The sequence below is a fragment of the Pelodiscus sinensis genome, chromosome 19 (assembly GCF_049634645.1).
Source record: "Pelodiscus sinensis isolate JC-2024 chromosome 19, ASM4963464v1, whole genome shotgun sequence".
NCBI classification, from domain to species: domain Eukaryota; kingdom Metazoa; phylum Chordata; order Testudines; family Trionychidae; genus Pelodiscus; species Pelodiscus sinensis.
Genome location: NC_134729.1, coordinates 6,465,419 through 6,487,880, shown reverse-complemented (window position 1 = coordinate 6,487,880; position 22,462 = coordinate 6,465,419). Strand labels below are relative to the sequence as shown.

At 56.7% G+C, this 22,462-nt stretch overlaps 1 protein-coding gene across 9 annotated transcripts in view; it reads left to right on the top strand.

Annotated features, from left to right (window-relative positions):
* The window catches only part of ASIC1 (acid sensing ion channel subunit 1), a 135,187-nt gene extending 113,370 nt beyond the window's left edge, over window positions 1-21,817 (top strand). For all 9 annotated transcript variants that reach the window (XM_075902068.1, XM_075902066.1, XM_075902062.1 and 6 more), the window contains 9 exons: window positions 2,048-2,198; window positions 4,804-4,931; window positions 6,257-6,407; window positions 9,046-9,102; window positions 10,480-10,633; window positions 10,917-11,008; window positions 16,717-16,796; window positions 17,308-17,412; window positions 18,833-21,817. In XM_075902068.1, the coding sequence (XP_075758183.1) occupies window positions 2,048-2,198; window positions 4,804-4,931; window positions 6,257-6,407; window positions 9,046-9,102; window positions 10,480-10,633; window positions 10,917-11,008; window positions 16,717-16,796; window positions 17,308-17,412; window positions 18,833-18,937 (1,023 nt within the window). In that variant the 3' untranslated portion in view covers window positions 18,938-21,817. The remainder of the gene's footprint in view (window positions 1-2,047; window positions 2,199-4,803; window positions 4,932-6,256; window positions 6,408-9,045; window positions 9,103-10,479; window positions 10,634-10,916; window positions 11,009-16,716; window positions 16,797-17,307; window positions 17,413-18,832) is intronic.
* The last annotated feature ends 645 nt before the right edge of the window (window positions 21,818-22,462 follow it).

Sequence of the window (22,462 nt, the reverse complement as noted above, 5' to 3'; positions counted from 1 at the left end):
GCATGGAGGACCTGCCCTACTGGGTGGGCGGGCTGCATAGCATGATAGAGACTGGCAGTGGCAGAGTGTTGGGCTAATGGGGGGGTGTCTTCAGTTTCCCTGAGGCCTGGGAAGAGCCCTATCGCTTGGCCTGTTAAAAACAAAGGTTGGAGAAACCCCTAACAGGGCCTGCCATGTGCTACTGAGGGGTCTCCCAGAACTTGTCCATGCCAGATTAACCCCCTTCCTCAGAAGCCCCTTAGCTTTAAATTAATCTCAAGCCCTTGCCTCTCCTCTTGCCCCCCATCTCTGCTGCCCCTACTGGAAGCTACTGGGGACATTAGCTGAAGGATAGTACCAGCTTCCTTTCTGCCCCCTGATTCTGGGTCTCAGGGGACAGGGCTGGTGGGGTAGCGAAGGCCTGAGCCCCAGGAGTGAGCCATGAAGGGAGATGGGGAGTGCCCAGCTGCTGAGGAAGAGACGAAGGCAGCAGTGGCTGGTGGAGGAGAGAAGCCCTGGGCAGATAAATAAGGGTTATGGCAAGTGCACTCTGAGGAGGGAGCAGAGGGGGCATGAGCGGCTGGGTCCCCAGGGTCATCGTGATGTGGACTGGGTGCTGCCTGGAGTGGAAGCTGTCTATGGCGCTGAAGTGACAGGGACACAAACTGCCCCACAAAGGCCTGACACTGAGAGGCACTGAATTCCCAGTGAAGTTAATAGGGCTCAGGGGCTGAGCGAGACAGTTCAGCCTGGAGACCATCCCCCATCGCTGCTTCCAGGGTTTGGAGTGGAGAGACTCGGCCTGCTGAGCCCCAGGGCCAAACACACTGGAAAACTGATGCCAGCATCGATCGAGCAAGGTTCTCACGAGAAAAGGCACCAGAACAAGACACAAGTGTTTTGGAATTACAGTGGAGGGGCTGTGAAGAACCTACCTGCAGCCCTTTCTCGGAGAGAGGCATTAGTGAGAATCTCTGTATAGAGTCGGACAGTCCTCGGCGGGAAAGAGGCCTGCTCTCCAATTCTGAGCTACTTTCCCTGCACTGACAAAACAAACAGGCCCTGGGAAAGGAGGCCAGCAGGAACCAAAGCCTCACAGCCGGTGGCACTGTAGAGTTAGCGGGAGCTGGGGGAGGTGGCACTGCCATCTGGGTCCCTCTCTGTGGTCAGGACAAAGACCCAAGGGTGTCATGGTCGATGCTCGGGGATGGTAGCCATGATGGTCCCTCTTGTAGTCCACCCATCTGGCAGCCAGCTTGATATGCCCCACAGAGGTTTTTTAAGGGCTTTCCAAAGGGAATAATGAGTGGACTAGCCCATCCCCTCATTACGGTGTTCACCAGTTCAGCCTAATTTCTGATGCACCAATTTTGGTCGGTCGATTTTCAATCCCAACTTCTCTGGCTTGGCACATGTGCTTTTAATACAACCCTGGGATGTTCCCTGTACATCTTTTGGTTTGTAAGCCACTTTGTTGTCTCCCTTTGTACCTTTGCCCATTCCTGTTGGCTGTCAGCCATGTGGCCAGTTTAGAACCTGGATTCACTTCCCCATCGCTGAGCTCACAATTGGGGTTGGATTATCAGGCCCTAGTTATTACATCTGCCCCAGAATGGTGCCTTGCAGTTGGGGTGGGGAGTCCCCAATCAGTGAGCCCGTGATATCCAGGAGGCATACCCGTTTGGTGACCCTGCAATGGGGCTTGTGGGGGCAGGTTGGTGGCTGTGATGAGAGGAACATCCCCAACTGCTATCCCCGTGATGTGGGGTGAGTATGAGTGAGTGGGGCAGTGTCCGTGCTTGGTGACCTTGCCGTGGGAAGTGAGGATCCGGGGGGGCCATGTCCCCAGTTAGTGACCTTGCAATGGGAGGCGAGGATCCAGGGAGTTGAGCTCCAATCAGCCACTGTCATTCCCTGATGCACTGACTGGCTGGGCACAGGTTGATGGGTTTGGTCCCTGCCCCTGTCCCTGCGGCGCTGGCTGGGCCCCCAACCCAGCAGTGGGGTGTGGCATTAGCCCCCCAGCTCTGTGTCTAACTGCCCCCCCCCCCATCTCTGTCCCCCTCAGGTCTTCACACGCTACGGCAAGTGCTACACGTTCAACTCCGGACAGGACGGGAAGCCCCGGCTCATCACCATGAAGGGCGGCACCGGCAATGGCCTGGAGATCATGCTGGACATCCAGCAGGATGAGTACCTCCCTGTCTGGGGGGAGACAGGTAACAGACCCCTTGGCTCTTGGCCTCCAGCAGCAGCACGCCAGGCTGGAGCAGTGGTGTTTGCAAATCCCTCCCTGCTGTGTGTGGAGATGGGCGCCTCTGCTCCCTCACCCCAAGGCACTTTGCCACTTCCACTCCCTGGAGACCGGTCCAGGCAGGAGCCTTGCCTCTCGCCAGACCCCGCTCTGCCATGCCCCCCCCCCCCCTCTCCTGCACAAGCTGGCTACGTCTACACTGGCCCCTTTTCCGGAAGGGGCATGTAAATTTCACCAGTCGTCGTAGGGAAATCCGCGGGGGATTTAAATATCCCCCGCGGCATTTAAATAAAAATGTCCGCCGCTTTTTTCCGGCTTTTAAGAAAGCCGGAAAAGAGCGTCTACACTGGCCCCGATCCTCCGGAAAAAGTGCCCTTTTCCGGAGGGTCTTATTCCTACTTTGAAGTAGGAATAAGACCCTCCGGAAAAGGGCACTTTTTCCGGAGGATCGGGGCCAGTCTAGACGCTCTTTTCCGGCTTTCTTAAAAGCCGGAAAAAAGCGGCGGACATTTTTATTTAAATGCCGCGGGGGATATTTAAATCCCCCGCGGATTTCCCTACGACGACTGGTGAAATTTACATGCCCCTTCCGGAAAAGGGGCCAGTGTAGACATAGCCGCTGTGTTTCCATGGCAGCCCTGCTTGGGGTTGTTCACAGAGTAGGGGGTGGGGCTGGCCTGGTTGCAGGGGGAGGGGGCATCTTGGCACAGCAAGGTGCAGCTGAAGCCTCAGAGCAACAGAGGTGGCATCAGCAACGAGTGACAGGCCTGGAGAAGGGGCAGGAACAGTCACATGGGGAGACTTGTAGCTGGTTCCTGAGGCAGCCATAGCTCCATATAGGCCCATGTGTTGTCTCCTGTGCCCTGTCCCCACCAGCCGAGCCTCCAGGAGCCTGCTCCCCACTCCTCCGATCCTCCCCTTTTTCTCGCTGTCACTCTCTTTGTCTCCTTTTCTCCTCCCGCAATTATTTGCCATGGCAACCGCCTGCCAGTTTAAATTAAGTAGCCATCACTTGTCTATAAATAGTCCCAGCCACTTCCCTGCTGCCCTCCCAAGACCATGGAGTGGGAGGGTGGTGGGGAAGGAGAGAATGTGAACGGAGGGGTGGGAGGGAGGGAAGGAAAGCAGACAAGCCGAGGGCAGGAAAGGAACGCATGAGGGCGGGGGGGGGGCACATCCAATAAACTGAAGGAGCGTCGGCCCCCTCACCTAGCTTGAAACAAGGCTTCACGGTATGGAGCAATGGGCAGGGGAAGAGGGGCTTGTAGAGCAGGGCTGTGGGCTGTGGGAGAGGTTACAGAGTGGAGAGGGATGTGGTGCAGAATTCTTCCCCAAGACAGACGGTGGAGAGATGGCCCTGCACGTGATAGACACGCACACACCCTCCTGCCCAACGCTGGGGGGAGGAGAACAGCCCCAAACCTGAGCAGATCTGGCTACATGTGGAGAGGGACATGATTGGCTGCCCCGTCAGTGAAACATTTCTCATCCCTGCCCCCTCCCGCCTTTTCAGCATCCTCACAGAATAGAGACACAGGTGGCTGGGCAGGGGGGACTTGCCCAGGCAGAAACTTGCCTCTGCCATCTGTGACTTCCCTGAGTCCCTGGGGCAGGCAGGATGGGGGTGAGAGTGTGTCAGGACTCGTGGGTTGTGTTCCCAGATCTGAGAGGCAATTCTAGAGGCGAGGGCAGGAGATCAGGAGCCAGGACTCCTGGGTTCTGTGACCTTGCAATGGGAGGTGAGGATACATGGCGGGTGCCCCTCTATCATCGGGGTTGGGTCAATCCCCCTCTCTGTGGTGTTTCCCCACCTATAAAAGGGGAGCAATAATACCCCTTTCCCAGGGTGGCCTGAGTCTCCGTTCGTGCCTGTTTTGAAGGCGGGTTGAGCCCGTGTGGAAGGCACCAAGAATGAGCTGGTTCTGCTCTCGCGCAGCTGTGAATCAGGAGTAACCCCGCTGAGGCCAGTGGCGCTAGCTCAGGCTATGTCCACACTGCCATTTTTTTCAGCAGACGATATGCAAATGAGAGCACGATTTGCATATCTTCTGCCAAAAAAAAATGGCAGTGTACACATAGCTCCAGGGTGCAGCCAGTGTTAACAGGGAAGCTGGACTTTGTGTGCCCCTGCGGGGATATCAAAGAGAGGAGAATTCCCCCTCCAGGCCTGGGGGCACCATTCATGCCCGAACAAAGCAAGTGCGAGATGTGGCCAAACAAGGTCTCTCCCCTCATTCACGCCACTGGGCGAGTGCAAGGCAGGCATGTGCCAGCTGTGTGGAGTTACCCCCTCGTCCTTGGAACTTCTCATGTCCCCTGAGATTTCCCATGGCTCTGTACTTGTCCAGGTCTGAAAGGGCCCTTCACCCTGGCAGGCACAGGGTTAATTCCACACCAGGCTCCATTACAGACGAGACAGCCTCTCTGGAGCTAGGTTAACAGGGCCCTCCCATGGCCCCCGGGGAGAGCAGGGCAGGAGTAGCCTGTGGATCTGAGATGGGCTGCACACCAGGATGTTTGGGTTCCCAGCCCTCTCAGAGACTCAGCTCCCACTTTTCTCTTTGCTGCAGATGAGACCTCCTTCGAAGCCGGGATCAAAGTTCAGATTCACAGCCAGGATGAGCCTCCCTTAATTGACCAGCTGGGCTTTGGTGTGGCCCCTGGATTCCAGACCTTTGTGTCCTGCCAGGAGCAGCGGGTGAGGGGTAGGGAGAGCACTCTGGACTGGCAACCCCTGAGCTGCTGCTGCCGGATGCAGACAAAGAGGCACCAAGCAGAGGGAGGGGGTTGATGCAGCTTTGCAGGAGCCGGGAGGGATAAAGAGGGGATATGATCGAGGTCTATGATTACGACTTGCATGGAGAAAGTGAATAAGGAAGGGTGTTTAGCCCTTCCCATAACACATGAAGCAGGGGTCGCCCAACAAAATTAGTAGGCAGCAGGTTTAAAACCAACCAAAGGAAGTATTTCATGGCACAAAGCACAGTCAGGGTGTAGAACCCGCAGCCAGGGGATGTTGTGAAGGCCAAGACTATAACTAGGTTCAAAAAGAACTAGATATTTTCCTGGGGGATGAGTTAATCAATGACAATTAGCCAGGATAGCCAGGGATGTCCCATGCTTTGGGTGTCCCGGAGCCTCTAACTGCCCAACACTAGGACTGAATGACAAGGTACACAGCACTTGATGATTACCTTGTTCTGGCAGAAGCATCTGGCATTGACCGCTGTCAGAAGACAGGATTCTGGTCCAGATGGACCATAGATCTGACCTATGTGGCCATTCTTATGTCATTGTACTTCTTGACAATTATAGCAGACAGTCATGAGCCAGATCAGCTGGGAGGAAGAACTGAATCAGAAAAGCATGAAAGATAATTAGGAACTGTGTAATAGCACTTCCACTAGATGCCCCAAAAGCCACCATCCCACATTCATGGAAGATGGCTGTAATGGGTTAAAAAGATCTGTTTTAGTGAGGAAGCAAAGTCAGCTATAAAAATTTTAAAACTATATATAACAAGGGGAAAGTGACATTAATATCAGACTAATACTAGAAATTGTAGAAAATTGGTAAGGAAAGCAAAGGAACACAAGTAGAAAACTATGATCAGCAAAGTTAAAATGAGTTTTAAAATCTATTAGGAACAAAAAGACTCCTAACAATGGTATTAATGTGTTGTCAGGTGGAAATGGTAGAATTATTGATAAGGCAGAAGCGTTCAATAAATGTTTCTGTTCTCTATTTGGGAAAAAAACATGAGATAGTATCAGATGATAACACACTTTTGAATCCACTGATATCTCAGGAGGATGTTAAACAGACATTTTTAAATTAATAGAAAGGGAGCCCGTGGGCTTGTGGGTCCTAGTTAATTGATACTCTGAGATTCTCATCTTGCTCCTTTGGTGGCCTGATCAGTGCCTGGTCCATCTTTGGTGCTCAGCAAGAGCCTTCTGGGAGCACTCCCTTGGGAGTGAAGGGTCAGGGCTCCTGTTCTCATTCCTCCCTGCTCTGCCCCAGCTGATCTACCTGCCCCCACCCTGGGGTGACTGCCAGTCCATCACCAAGGACTCCGAGTTCTACGACACCTACAGCATCGCAGCCTGTCGCATCGACTGTGAGACCCGCTACCTGGTGGAGAACTGCAACTGCCGTATGGTGCACATGCGAGGTGAGCCCAGATGGGGACAGGGGGCAGGCCTAAACCAGCCCCAGGCAGGACACTCCCTGTGCAGCTCAGCACATTTCCCTGCCACCCTAGATCAGACCAATGGGCCCATGGAGCCAAATAATCCTCCACTTCATTGCTGCTGTGGAGCAACCCAATGATTCATTTCGACAGGTGTCCCACTGCCCGCACCCTGCTGGTAGGTCTAGTCCAGAGCTGGGCAAAATACGGCCCACAAGCTGGATCCAGCCCACCAAGCCACTGTATCTGGCCCGTGGATGCAGCAGGGAGCCCCAAGAAGGCTCTCTGCTTGCCTCGTCCCACCCACACACCGCTCAGAAAAGTGGCTGCCAGGCTGTTTCTCTTTCATAACTCTGGGCCCAGAGAGGAGGAGGGAGAGGCTTCATGAGCTGCCCCTGCCCCCAGCACAATCCCATTGGCTGGTTTGTGGCCAATGGGAGCTGCTTGTTTGAAAAACGAAGCACCACACCCCCACCCTCTCCGGCTCCTACTTATTCACACGCCCCTGCAGCCTGTGTGGAGGTGGGGCAGGCAGGGAGGCTGCCTCAGAAATGTGCTGGGCTGCTGGCTGGGAGTCACTAAGGTAAGTCTCCCGGCCAGAGCCTGTCTCTGGCACACCAGCCCCTCCCTCCCCCAACCCTCTGCCCCCCACCCCTTCCCCCCTGCCCCACATAACCCAAACCCTCTGCCCCCTCCTGCACCCAAACCCCCTCCCAAAACCTGCACCCCAATCCTCTGCCCCAGGTCACAACCCCCTCCTGCCCTAGGTCACAACTCAAACCCCGGCACCACAGTCCACAGTGCCCCAGGTCACAACCACCTCCTTCACCCAAACTCTCACCCAGACCCTTCCCCCCCGCATCCTAATTCCTTACCCCAAGCTCCCTTCTGCACCCAACCTCCATCCCAGACCCCACACCTCCTCCATTAATATAATGGAAGTGTGTGGCCCTCGACCACTTTCCAAAATCTTGGAGTTCTCCCCCCCCCAGCAAAAATGATTGCCCACCCCGGTCTAGTCTATTATCTTCCTCTTGTTACCTGAGCTGGCCAGTGACCCATCTAGTCCAGTGTCCCCCTCCCACTCCACCTGTGCTGGGACTCCTGCCCCAACAGGCCTCTGCTCTGTCTGAAGGTGAACAGTGCCCCACAGTGCATGGGCTGAGCCCCCCCTGCTCTCAGAGCACAGCCTTTGTGGGTAATACCGCTCTGGGCTGAGCCTGCTGCAGCCAAATCCCAGCTATTCTGGATCTTAAATTGGAATCTCCAGGCTGGATTCCAATTTAAGCCCCCAAATTCCTCCCAATTCTCAGGTTATCGAGAAACAGGTCCTAGCAGTGCTGGAGCCAGGAGATTGGCTTGCTAGGGCAGGCACGTGTGCTCTGGCAGTGGAGCGGAGTTGGGGGTTAAGCTTACCCCTCCAGGGTGTGCAATGCTGGGTCCCCAGACTGCCCCTGAAGGTACCTCCCCTGTAGGTGTGGAGGAGTCCATGCTGCCCACAGACCCCTCACTACGCCCATCTCTGCAGATCAGAGCAGACAGTGCCGCTTAATGGCAGCTGCTGTGGTACCAAGGTCAGGGCAAGCCCAGTATTTGCCTAAGCTCCATGGCTGGCTTGGAGGAAGTAACGAAGGCAGCACAAAGGTGCCTGGGGAAGTTGTGGAATCTCCATCGCTGGAGATATTTAAAAGCAGGTTAGACAGACACCTGCCGGGGTGATCTAGACAGTGCTTGGTCCTGCAATGAGGGCCGGGGACTGGACTTGACCTCTTCAGGTCCCTTCCAGTTCCAGTGTTCAATGACTCTGTGATTCTATGAAATCCTGAAGCAGGCATGTGCTACTGCAGGCAGGTGGGGGGACCAGGCAGTGGCTGCAGATTGAACTTTCTACTCTGTTCCCCCACCCCTGGGACACATGTCCCCTCTCATGGGACTAGCCCTTTATTGCAAGGCTTTAGTGCTGGTCCGACACTGACAGGACTAGTCACTTGCAGACAGGCCATAGCAGGTCAGTCGTGATCCACAGAACCTTGGAAATGGACCTGTGGAATCACAGGCCACACGTTATTCTGGTCAATTGCTTTCCCCGGGCAGGGATTCCCTGCACAGCGGAGGTGAGGTGTTAAAGTCAAGACTGTCTGTGTGCTCAGGATCCTGATGGCACAGGGAGGGTACTGAGGTTGCTGGGGGGATTCCTGGTCCAGGGAGGATGGGGGACAGGTGCAGGCTAGGAAGTGACACACAGGTTCAAGAAGCAGCAAAATAAATACTCAGGCTGCTTCGCAAATAAGATTGCTGGTCTAGCTGTACCCCTCTTCCTCCGCATCCCTGCTGGACTAGGCCAATGGCTCATCTAGCTCACCATCCTCCCTCCATACCCGCCACCCAAACTAATCGCCTCTGTTGTCTAATATCCCCCCCTTCCTCTGATGGATCAGATCAGTGGCCCATGTAGGCTGGTATCCCTTACCCACCCACACTGGACCAGACCATGCGCCCATGTAGGCTGGTGTTATCCACCCATCCCCCCCACACACATACACAGGATCAGCTTCTTCATCTTAAACCCAGCCCCAGCGCAGCTATTAGACTGAAACTTTGCTCTTCTGTCTCCCTGCAGGCGACGCCCCCTACTGCACCCCCGAGCAGTACAAGGAATGCGCAGACCCGGCTTTAGGTGAGACTCCCCTGCTCCTCTCCCCTTCACAGGTTTAGCCACTGGCCTGAGCAGCAGGGCATTGGGGCATCTTCCATTCCCGGGGGACAGGGCTCTCTGTGCCACACATGCCCAGGGCCAAGGAGAGCACCCAGCGGCAATGGAGTGAGTGAAGGAAGGTCCCCGTCCCTAAGTCACACCTCAATCCAGTTTCCAAGGGGGATGCCCACAACCCGTGCAGGTTTCTCCTAGACATCAGGAAGGGGTGTAGCACCAAGGGAATCTAGCCAGCTCTGAATCCGGCCCTTCCGTCCATCTAACTGTGTGAGTCCAGTCTCTCTAGGGTCCAGCACTACATCCGCCACCACAGAAGCTCAGAGCTGTGGTCCTATCAGGCCTTCCAGGGAGCATTATCTCTCCATGGGGCAGGAGGAAGAGGGCGCTGGCTGTGCTTGAGATTCCTCCTGAGTGTTCACCCTGATGGCATCTGTTGTCCTGTGACCATCACCAGCAGCTGTCCTTGGGGCTTGAACCCCAGCCTTTCACTGCTAAAAGCACAAGCCTTTACTGCTGGCGCATAGGGAGTAGCTCCACTGGCTGGCAGCTGCATTAGACCCTTATTCTTTTATGTGGCCCACCCACTAGAGAAGGAGGAAGACCCACATTCTGCTACTGTGGTTAACGCTCCTGTTACACACCTGTCAAGGACCCTGCTGCCACATCAGACTCGGCCACAGGGGCTTGCCCACGGCAGACAATGAGGGGGCTCAGCAACAGAGACTTGGCAGCAACGGAAACTTGGTCATGGGTCCTTGCCATTGACTATCAAGGATAGTGGCTTGGCTGCAGCCAACCTACCCTCCTGAACATTCATCCTTGTGGCTCAGTAGGGCGCTGCCCACCAGGGCTCTGCTAGGGGCTCCTCCCCTCTGGGTCAGTGGGTGGCCACTCTGCCCCACTATAATCCTCCAGACTCCAAACGCATGTGACTGCAGGCACCGTATTTCTCCTCTCTCTCTTCCCCTGTCCCTCCCTCTGACCCCTGCACTGATTGCCCCCACCCCCTTCTATTATTTCTATTTGCATTGTTTTCAGATGGGAGGTTTCTTTCACCTCCTTTGGTTTGGCTCTGTTAGCGCCTTGTGCTTGTTTTGTTGATGTCGATGTGCTTAGCTAGGGCCGGGGGAGTGGCTTTGAAAGTGGCAACTGGGAGGAGAGGCTCCTAGAAATCGTCCAGAAATTCTCCCCCTTCTTCCTCCAGTTGACTGGGTTGAGTGGCACTTTCCAGGGACAGCTTTGAAGTTACGGGAAGGCCGAGCGGCCCCAGTAGAGTATGAGCTGCTATTGTTTTATTTTGCTCTCTCTCTCCCTTCCCCTCCTTTCTGCCTCCTTCTCCAGATTTCCTGCTGGAGAAGGACAATGATTACTGCATCTGTGAGATGCCCTGCAATGTCACTCGCTTTGGCAAGGAGCTGTCCATGGTGAAAATCCCCAGCAAGGCCTCAGCCAAGTACCTGGCCAAGAAGTACAACAAGTCGGAACAATACATCGGGTAATGGGCGAGGCAGCATGCACAGCAGCCATGGGCGCAGGGCTGAAGGAGCCAAGACACTGCACACAGTGCTAGTGCCACAAGAGTTTCATTCCCTTGGGCCCTCTGGACACCTGTCCAGGCTCCAGAACTATAGGACGCCTGGTGCTGGTTCTGAATGTCTGGTTCCTTTCTCTGGACTCTTGGCTTCCTGCTGGTTTTATCTAGGCCGGACGTGCTTCAGCCACTCCAGGCAGCAGACAGAGCCAGCCCCCGGCAGTGAGCCTCCCTTCCTCTCTTGCAGGGAGAACTTCCTGGTGCTGGATATCTTCTTTGAAGCCCTGAACTATGAGACGATTGAGCAGAAGAAGGCCTATGAGGTGGCTGGCTTGCTGGGTGAGCCGTACTGTCGCTCTATCCTCAGGGCCAGGCAGGGAGCCAGGCCTCAGGGTCACTGCCGAGCAGAGTGCTTGGGGTCCATTCAGCTCGAGTGACTCCCACAGCACCAAGCCCAAGCTGCCTCCTGTCACGTCTGGTGGGCAGTGGCTCTCCTTCCCCTGGCCAGTGGGGCCTGGTGGTGAGCTGAAGCAAGGAGGGGGGTCAGGGAGCCTAGCTCTGCAGCAGCCCAGTGGGCATGCGCTGGGGAGACCCAGGGAGGCAGGGCCTTTGGTGCTGAGTTTGGGGGGCTGTGGGGAGGATGGCGATTCTGTGGCTCTAGGGCCGAGCATGTGGTGATATGCACCGCGGCAGGCATTGCGCACCCAGAATGTGGCTCGGTGGGGGGATTGATGGGAGCCATTCTTGTCACTGGGCCCCTGGGCAGGGTGGGGGGTGGCTCCACACCCCCAAGGAAGGGGCAGGGCCTGAGGCAGAAGGGATGGATTGGAGCTAACCTCCATCAGCGCCATCTGGAACGCACTGCACCTACCCCAGGCAGCTAGGAGTGCTGCCTGGCGGGGGAGCCCACAGCCTGCGTGGGCCCCCTGGCAAGGTGTGGCCCCCTCAGAGCCACATGGTGTGACACTCCAGCAGTGACTTATAAGCCTGGGGCTGCCAGTACTGCAGTGGCAGCAGGTGGGAGCCCTGGGCCCCTTGAAATCACCAGGCCCCAGGGCAACTACCCTCTTTATCCCCCCTTCAGTGAGCTGCTGCCTGGAATATGTTGCATGGGGCTCCAGTAGCAATTTAAAGGGCCCAGAGCTCCAGCTGTTGTCACTGCCACCGTAGGGGCAACAACAACCAGGAGCCCTGGGCTCTTTTGAATAGCCGGGCCCTGAGACAATCCCCCCTTTCTCCCCACCCCCGTCGGCAGGCCTGGTTCTCCCCACCCCCATCGGCAGTGCCCCAGGCAGCACAGGGTGTCGGCTTCCCCTGCTGCCCCCCGGGGACCATCCCTGTCGTGAGCAGCCCGGGGGCAAACCTGGAGAGCAGAGCATCACGTGGAATAGCGGCAAGGGCGCAGGCCCCAGCTCGGACGGCTCCGCATGGAACTCACGCCCCTCGCACACTTCACCTCTCAGCCTGGCCCGGGGCAGCTGACTCCGCTTGCTAATTTGCCTCCCACCCCACCCCAGCCAGACGGGGGAGGGGAGCACATGTGGCCCATGTCTGGCAAGTGACCCAGGTGTCAATGAGTGGGAAGCAGCACGTCAGGGCCAGTCCTCCTCCAAAGCTCCATCATGATCTCTTTCCCCTTCAGCAGCCTCCTTCCTGCAGACCCAACGGCCGGTGTTTGAGGGCTTTGTGAAGAAACTCATTGGAAACTAATAATGGATCCATGTAATGAGCAGGTGTCATCTCAGTGCAGCACCACTGGGGTTTGGGCTCCAGCTGGCTTGGGGAGTAGGGCTCATGGGAGTGCAGAAATTATGGGCAGGTGCACGGAGTCACCGAGCTGTCATTGCGGGAAGCTAGTGGGAGGTCCCAGTTAACAGACCCTTGTATGACAGGCAAATGACACACACACACACACACACACACACACACACACACACACACCTTGTATGACAGGCAAATGACACACACACACACACACACACACACACACACACACACACACACACCCCAAGGGTTTCTCCTATAGAACCTTCCTGCCCCAGCTCTCCCAGTGTTAGAGAAACTCTTGGGCCTCGATACTCCAAAGATAGAGCGGATCCCACGGGGTCCAGTGGCTGGTATGAGTCAGAGCAGCCCTGCATTCCTCTGCAGGGCCCTAGAGCCTGACATCCAATCCTAGCCCCTTCTCGAATCAGGGCTTGATTCCTAGAGGGACTGCGGGTCGGTGGAAGCGGTGGGTATTTGGCCCCTTGGAGCAGCCATCCCTGGGGAGGGGCTTGCTGGCTCCTTACTGATTGAGGACACCGAGCCCAAACCTGCAGCCCAGAACCCTGGTGCTCTGGGAAAATCCTGGCATGGCTGCAGGCTCCCCGGCTCAGTGCCCCAGCCTCCTAGTGAATCCCTGGTGAGTCCATTCATCGCAGAGCAGCAGGATTTGCTCCTCTCCTTCCACTGAGCAGAACCCCTGCCCGGAGCCCATGGGAAGGGTTGCTGAGCTCCCAGGCTCTTCTTCAAGGGATTGCTCGTGTGCATTCCACAGTAGGTGCGTGTGCTCACCACACGCGCCAGTGCAGAACGATTTTCCCTCAGGGGGACCCATAGGGGAGCACCTCTAGCGACCCCTGGAGTGGCACCTCCCTGGCACGGCATAAGGGGCAGTGTGCTGTCCCACCACCCTCAGTGCCTTCTTGCCCCCAGTGATGGTGCTCACAACGGCTTTTGCTCCAGCTAACTGCTGTAGCCCTTTGTTCCTACAGCATCCGTTTGCTTGTTTTCCTGCAGATAGTTCCCTAGTAGTGTCGTACCTGGATAGTTAGCGACTGTGCTGTCCCTTGCAGGACTTTGCCTTGGCCAGGGCATGCTCCAATCCCCCAGTTTCAAATCCTACTAATGGCCCATGCCGGTGAGTGTGTCCCTTGTGCTGCTTGGGCAAAGGTCACGTAAGTGACAAGTGCAAGATTTGCAAGTCCTTCCAGCCAAAGACCAAAAAAGAACAGGACATTTGGCTTTGCTGCCTCCCTATGGATTCTGATCCATGTCTGGCACCAACGAGCTGATCTGACTTGGCACTGAGCATCGTGGCCTCGGTGCGTAATACCCCGGCGGTACTGTCCACCCCGTGACATTGCTTCCCATCAGTGGCTCCAGCGAAGAAGCTGAAAAGGATGGTGCAGGGCCATTCACCACCCTCCTGTAAACAGTGGGATAAATCTGGGGATAAGCAAGACCAGCCCAAGTGGAGCGGAGTAGCCCAGCCCACTCCATGCCAGCATCCCCAGAAATCAGCAGGACCCTGAGCCAGATCCAGGTGCCCTCCACATCGGAAGCCCTGCAGGTGGCTTCCCAGGCTCCCACCACTCTCCAGTCATGGGGAAAGCCTGCACTTGGGCCGTCGAGATCCCCACCAAACACCAGACCCCACCAAGGGAAGAGTCCGGACATTGCTCTCCAGTCCCCATGAGAAGTGCACCCCACTGACCCCCTTCAACTGCCAGCCTGGGGGCCCAGAGAGGTTCATGGCCGGCTCTCTGGCATGGGAGTGCAGACCTTTGATGACACATGCCTCCTGCCAGGTCCAGGAGCACTGGTACTGACAGTCCCTGAGTCCATGGTATTTCCTGCACAATTGCTCATGGAACCCTGTCGAGCCTGGGAGTGCTCCCCCCACCCCAAGGCCACTGCCAGACTGATCAGATTTTCTGTGCTAGGACCACAGCCGCCGCCTGCGCCCCAGCCTCGTGGCATGGATGCTGCATGGCTGAGCCCTGAGGAACAGGCCCGTTCAGAGGGCATCCGCCCGGTCCTCCTCGATAGCAGAAAGCCTTCAACACATCAGACCTACCTGCCAAAATGGCCGAGGTTCTCATGGCTCCGGTCCAGTCGAGCCTGGATTATCTGCTCCACCTGAAGAACCAGGGCCTTGCTCAGAGTGTGTCTGGGGACCATTTCTGCTTTCCATCCACCAGGCCAAGGTCACAGAGTCTTGTCGCATGACTTGGGCAGATTCCTCCAAGGCCTGGAACGGCTCTTCCCTCAGGTCAGGTCCCCAGTGGGACCTTCATTTGGTCCTAGCCTAGTTCGTGGGGCGGCCTTTGAAGCCTCTGGCCAGGTGTTCCTGTCACATCTGTCATGGAAAGTGGCTAGAACATCGGCCAGATGAGTCTCCGAGCTTTGCTCCTTGACCTGTGAACTGCCGTAGACGGTCTTCCATAAGGACCAGGGTCAGCTCCAATCATACCCAGACTTTCTCCCCAAGGGGGTGTCCACTTTCCACATGGGCTGGTACATCTTCCTGCCAATCCCTGCCCTAAGCCCCACACACTGAGCGAGGAGAGACCCCTTCACACTCTGGGGCTGTGTCTAGACTGCATCCCTTTTCCGTAAAAGGGATGCAAATTAGACACATCGCAATTGCAAATGAAGCGGGGATTTAAATCCCCTCTGCTTCATTTGTATAAACATGGCTGCCGCTTTTTTCCGGCTCGGAGCTTTGCCGGAAAAAAGCGCCAGTCTAGACGGCGCTTTAAAAAAGGAATAAGGGATCTTTCGGAAAAGGCTTTATTTTCCGAAAGATCCCCGTCTAGACTGGCGCTTTTTTCCGGCAAAGCTCCGAGCCAGAAAAAAGCGGCAGCCATGTTTATGAAAATGAAGCGGGGGGGGATTTAAATCCCCTCTTCATTTGCAATTGCGATGTGTCTAATTTACATCCCTTTTACAGAAAAGGGATGCAGTCTAGACACAGCCTGGGTGTGAGACGGGCCCTAGCTTTTTACCTAGACTGGATAAGCCGTACCGGAGAGGTACCCAGCTGTTCATCTCTATGGCTGAGCGGATCAGGGGCTAGCCTGTCTCCATGCAGAGGATTTCAAACTGGATCACCCCTTGCATTTGCTGTGACCTACCGGGAGACCCCCGCTGCTGACTGTAAGAGCCCATTCAAGCAGAGCAGAAGCCTCTTTGGTGGCGTTCCTGGCTCACATACCAATCCAGGGCATGTGTCAGGCTGCTTCAGGGCTGTCAATGCAGCACCTTTGCTGCACACTGTGCCATTGGCACCCAGGCTGAGGATGGCGCTGGGCTCAGCAGCACTGTCTTGCCACCTGCTTGTCCATGAGCGCTCCGAGGGGGCACTGCCTGGAGACACTCAGCGTGGAATGGACATGAGGAACCACGCGAAGGAGGCTCCATAGCTAGTGCTCTTTGAGATGTGTTGCTCCTGTCCATTCCACGACCCGCCCTCCTCCCCACTGTCAGTGTCTCCAGCAAGAAAGAACTGAGGGCGGAGGGAGCACACAGAGCCCCTTATACTGCTCCCCCGCTCAGCCCCAGAGCAAGCTGCCCGCCCCGCCTCCCTACCTTCAACTGATGCCAGCTTCAGCCCTGGGGAAGCCAGGAGGATTGCTCTGGGGCAGCATCGCAGCCCAGTTCCAGCCTGGGAGCAGCCGAGCAGCCACTCCCAGCCTCCCCAGGGCTAGAGCTGGCAGGGGCAGAGTGGACGATTTGCTCTAGGGCTGTGAGCTGGCATCAGCTGAAAGTAGGGAGGTGGGGTGGGTCCCAGTGGCTTAGTGGGGTGGATCGCTGGAGTTGCTAGAGCTGCTCCCCAACAGGTACTGCTAGGGGAAACACTTCCGGCACGGTGCCCATGACGAGCACGCACATCTACTGTGGAATGGACACACCTGGAAGAACCCCAGTTATGGAAACACCAGTCTTTGCTCCAGTAGATCAGAGCTCCCCATGCTGCAGCCTGGGGTCCGGACCGAGGCTCCCCAGGAGCCTCCAGCTTTGGCTAGCCGGGGGTTGGGGTTGTCCATGTCACAGGCTCATCGGAGACCACTAGAATGAACGCGTGGGGAGAGCCAGCTTCTCACTGCAGGTGGATGAACCACTAGGGCAAGTGCAGCTGCTGCCTTCTCCTCCCCCTCCCTCCCTCCGTCTTGTCTCTCTTCCTCAGCTGTCCTGCCCGCCGCCATGTCACTGAGCCCTGGCTGAGGGGGGCCCACTCCCTGCCAGCCCCTCCTGACTGCTCTCAACTCTCTCCTCTTCAGGCGACATCGGCGGGCAGATGGGGCTGTTCATCGGGGCCAGCATCCTGACCGTGCTGGAGCTCTTCGATTATGCTTATGAGGTGAGTGAAGGAGGGGGCACTGAGAACAAGCCCCATGATGCACCAAGGTCCCCTAATCCCCCCCCCACACACACACACTGCTTCCTCCACAGCTCCTCCCTCCCTGTCACCTCTGCATGTCACTTCCCCTCCTGCTCCCCCACCAGCCCCCACACTCCCCATCCTGCCCAGCCCTTCCCCTCTCAGCATAAAATCCCCCGCCCTCGCCAGCTGGTGCCAGCCTCGCGCACCTCCTGCCAACCCCTGGGGCCCAAATCCCTCCTTGCCCTGCCCTGCTCTGCGCGCCCATGGGAGCTGTGAGCCCCTACACTTTAGGGCTGGTTTCTGAGCAGCCAGTCCAGAATGGGGAGTCACTCTGGATTTACCGTGCTGTGGCTGGGAGCAGGATGTGGCCTGTGCCGTTTCCACCAGCCCCTCGGCGTCGTGCGACCGGTGCCCCGGACTCCTCGGTGCGCAGGGTGCTCTGGGTCGCCGAGGGGGCCTCCTGCCCAGCAGCCGCTTTCACTTTCAGGTGATAAAGTACAAGCTGTGTCGCCGGCCCAAGTGCCAAAAGAACCACAAAAGGAACAACACAGACAAGGGCGTCACCCTGAGCATGGATGATGTGAAACGCCATGTAAGTGCTGAACCTGCCCCTCTTCTTGTGGCCTGGGCCATGCCCCTCTCTCCCTCCCCACCCCCGCTGGACTCCCTGACAGCCCCATGGACCCTATGTGGGGGGAGGGCAGCACGCTGCCCTGCAGTGCCCCATGCTGCACAGTGAACCCCTTAGGCCGGGGGCTTCCATTGAGAGCTGCTGTGTGCTTGTGAGAGGGGCAGACCCATGGGCAGTGGGTCAACCTAGGGCTGGGGGAGACAAGCCCCTATGTCCCCCCCCCCAGCCCAAGGCCCTTTGAGAGCTCCCCCACCCACTCTATGGGCAGGCCACCCGTCCCTCAACCTTTCTGCGGCCCCAGCCAGAGCACAGGGAGAGGAAGGGTGGGCAGCACATGGCCCCAGCTAGAGCGCGAGGATGGGGAGAAGGTAGCGTACAGCCCCGGCTAGAGCATGGAGGTGAGGGACCGGGCTGCATGCACTCACGGCCAGAGCATAGTGGGGGAGGGGGAGGAGGGTGCACTGCACACGGCTCCAGCTGGAGCACTGGGAGAGAGAGGGTGGCCAGTGCCACGGCCCTGAACAGTTGGTGGCATGGGCCAGGCTTTGTGGAGCTGAGTCCCAGAGAGCCCTGGAGGAGGCTGGGGGCCCGGGGTGGAGTGTGGGCCGGTCTAGGCTGGCAGTTTGGGAAGGCATTGCCTTCCCCTGTCTATTATACCCACTGCCCATGAGCAGACTCATAGCACTGACCAGGTCTGGCCAGGATCCCTACACACAAGGCGGGCACCCGTGCTGTCCTGGTCTCCTCCTGCTCCTGCACCTGTGAGCTAACTCGCAAGGGCCCAGCGAGGTCTGGCTGCCTTGAAAGCCAAAGTTAGGACCCCCAAAGCCGGGAGGCTGCTGAGAACATGGTGCTTGGGAACAGCCTTTGTGCTGCAGGGATTGCTGGGGTGAAAGGGTGAGGCTGGGATCCACAACCTGCGAGGGGGCTTCATGCTACAGTGGCCCTGTCCGCTGGGCATGCCTGGAGGGGCAGCCGGCAGCCTCTGGAGAGGGAGAGGCTAGAAAACTACCAAGGCCTTGCCAGCGTGCCAGTCGCCGTGGCACCGGGGCTCATGCCGGCTGGCTTGCCGAAGACAGCTGGCAGCTGCGGTTCTCGTGGGGCCAGAAAGTTCTGATCCAGCCCCACGGGGGGCACTTGGCTGAGGGCGCTGGGCAGTTCACCCATTGCCGCCCATCTATGAGCAGGGCCTTTGTTGAGGGAGGTGGCGTCACTCAGCCAGGTGTATGGCGATGGCTTGTGCTGGGAGGGGCCATCCCCTGAGCTTCCAGGTCGCCGTGGTTACTTTGCGGGTGCCAAGGCACTGCATGATGCTGTCACCGTGTAATCTGCTCTTCTCTCCGCGCCCCATCTTAACACCCCTCCTCTCCCTTGCCCCCAGAACCCCTGCGAGAGCCTAAGGGGCCACCCAGCTGGCATGACGTATGCAGCCAACATCCTACCTCACCACCCGGCCCGGGGCACGTTTGAGGACTTCACCTGCTAACTGACATCTGGATGTACGACGGACGCTACCAAAGCCCTCCTGAGCATGGCCCCTGTCCCTGGGGGGCGCCCACGGACGGGACACACCTAGGGGCCCTTGCTCCTCACCAAGTGGGACATTAACAAGAGCGAAGGCCTCAGGTTTAGGGCCAGGTGGCAGGCGGTTGGGTTGGTTTCTGACCCTGGATACAGACTCGGCGCCAGCTGCTCTCCCCTCCGCCCCATAGTTTAGAGAGTCTTGGACATTCCGGTCCCACCAGCCCCCTGCGGCGCTGACGCTGCAGCCTGCGCAGGATCTCCACACAGACCAGGCTGGGCCACAGGACCTGCCCTGCTCCTCCTCGGCTCCTCAATTTGTTTTTAACTCCAAAGAGAAAGAACCCCAGAAGAATCCGCCCTCCAGCTGCCATCCCATGTGGGGAGTCGGCCCACTCCCCAGTTCCACATTCCTGCCCTTGTACCTGCTTTCCATGGCTCTCCCACGGCCACACTTTGGACTGGGAGCACCCTGGTGCTGGGAGGGTTTGCATCCCGGTGCTGAGCTCCAGCCAACTCTGCAGAGCAGAGGGGTCTGTTAGTGCTGGAGCATCACCTCCAGTGGCAAGGGCTCCCAGTTCCTGTCCTGAGCAAGGGGCCCCACTGCTCATGTTTGCCTGGGTCCCTCTCAGCACATCACCCCAGCGTGGATGGGAGATGCTAACAGACCTGGATCCCATGAGCTTTTGCTCTAGGTCCCGTGAGCCCGGCAGCCAATTCAGCAGCCACAGTCTTGCTTTGGTCTTGGTCCCCGCGGCCCCTGGTACTGAGTGCTGAGCATGATGGTCCCTGGGAACCTTCCCTGGCTGACGGTTCAGCTAAAGGGCAGCTGCCCCCAAGTCTCCCCAGGCTCCTGTCCCCCTCCAGCATGACCTCAGCTGGTGCTCTATGGGCTGAGCTGGGGGAATGATAGCCCCCCCTGTGAGCTAGCACAACCTTCCTCCTCCCTTCACCATCCTCCTCCTCCCCCCTCTCCCTCTTCCCCCAGGCCTCCTGCCCAAACGCTGACACATGGAACCCACACAATGCAGAGAGCCCCTGTGTGTGGCCGGCACCAAAGACAGCTGGGGGGAGAGCCCTGTACATGCTGCAGGGTCCAGGAGGACCTTCCAAAACACCTAAGAGGCCTCAACCTCCTTTGCCCCTAAGGCAGAAGCCTTATAGCCAGTTGGGAGCAGGAAGGAGATAAATTCCCGCCCCCCCCTCCCCCCCCCAGTCCTTACCAGGTAACGCTGCCAAGGGTTGGATGTGCTCTGGGGAGCATGAGAGGGAGCATGGCAGGTGAAGAAAATGCTGATGGTGCTGCCGCTTCCCATGCAAGTGGGATTAGCCGGAGCCAGCAACCCACGCACCAGAGCTGCGCTATGGAGAGTCAGACACAAGGGTTTTAGGGGGGAGCACCGTCCAGCTCCCCCAAGCTGATCTCATGTCCCCCAAGCAGATGCTTTGTAGGGCTTTGTCAAGGCCCCGGCTCAGAGCTGGGGAGCTGCTTGGGCGGAGCTGACTTCCCACAGAAGAGGGCTTCCAGCAGGACAGATTTTGTCCACAGGAACCTGCTCGTGCCCTCAGCTCTGCCGCGATCAGCTGAACCAAGCCCCACAGCCCCCAAGCAGAACCCTCTGGGGACCCTCCGACTCTTCGGAAATGACCCACGGGCTCCCCTGCCAGCTTCTCCAGGAAGAATTCCCACATCACCCGCCACTTCGGAAAGGGGCAGGCAGCTTTCCACTGGTGCCAGTCACTCACAGCCACCCACAGCCCTTTGTGTCCCAGTCTCTGCGCCGAGTGCCCATAGGCTGGGCTGTGTGGGCGTCATCAGCCCTTCGTAGGACACTGGTACACAGAGATGAGCTGTGAGGTTAGTTTGACTTGTGTGTACCAAACCCAGCCCCCACCCCAGCCCCAGCAGCCGCAGCAGGGTCTCCAGAGCCAGACCTTGCCTGGGCTGCCTCCATCCATCTGTCCCACTATCCGGGCCAGCCCCAGAATGCTCGCACCCACCCTGCGCCCTCCACCAACTGACAGCTCCGCAGGGCTGACGTGCTACTTAGCTTTAAGAGCTTTTGCAATGTCATTGTTTGTTATTTTGTTTCTAATCTTTATTTTACTTTCCGAGTGTTGTTATTTTACTTCCTGACCCACATTAGGAACGGGGGTCAGGCCTTTGTATCTAGCACTCGCCCAAAGACAAACGGGTCAGCCACGTTCATCCATTGTCTTACGGCTCCTTCGTGCGGTTTCATTCCTTTTCTTTCTGATTCTCACTCTTGCGCTCTAAAGCTTTTAAAGATGGGGCTTGGGTTTGGATTTGACCTTGACGCTCGCCCGTTGAAACTTATAATTTTTTATTTGTCTGTTTGACTATATCATCCTCATTTTATATTTCTTATATATAATATATAATATATATGACTATATATATATATGTGTGTACATATATATATATCTGTCTTTCTCTGTATGCGGCATATCAGTGTAGATACCCATCCAGTAGCATTTAGGCCTTGATATTGTGCCATTTTTCTGTTACCGATCTCTGAATGCCTTCAAGTGTATAAAGTGTTGAATTATCTCTGGTATCTGTACTATGTACACACATTTTCATAGGAAGCACAATAAGATGACAAATGCATTGTATATCAATACCTGCTACTCTTAACAATGATATAAAGGGTACTATAAAAGGATGCCCTGCTGGGCTGCAGCACTCTGTCCTTGTGGGTGGGAAATCAGATGCCTCCTCCCAGCACTTTCTCCCTCCCCATCGGACTCATGTTGAGCCACTCGAACTGAGGACCAAAGAGGAGATCTGTTGGGAATGAGTCAAATACAGACTTAACTTTGACTGTGTGAGAGTCCCATTGATGGCAACGCTTACAGTTATGCACGCGCTTAAGGGCTTTTGTGAGCCCAGACCTCTGGGAGGGAAGCTTGAAACTTGAGATTAAAGGGACAAGAGTCTCACACTTAGTCCTGGGCCAATGGCTGTTGATTACTATTGTTCTGTGTAGGGCACTTAACACCCCCAGGTAGAAAGATCACCTAAGCAGGCCTATTCCAAGGGGCTCTTTTCAGCTTCATCAGGAGGCTCCCTCTGCGCACTGTCTGGGGGCGAGCTGGCCTGGAAAGTTTGAGCAAGAGCAGAAGAGCCACTTTCCAAAGAGTCTGGGACAGAAACACACAGTCACTGTTACTTATGCCTGGTCTACACTAGGAGCTTAGGTTGAACTTAACTGCATTAGGTCGATTTTCAGAACAATGAGTTCACAGCAGCAAGCCCTTTCCATGGACTTAAGGGCTCAGTGGTGTGGACTTTCTGTACTCCTGCTTTCACAAGGAGTAACGCTAAATTCGACCTTGCCTGGTCGATTTTACAGTAGTGCAGATGCAGCTCAATAAAAGTTGACATTCTCAGCCTACAGGAGGTGCCCCACAGTGACTGCTCTGGCCAGGACTTTCAGCTCTGCTGCTCTCCAGGTAAACAGGAAAA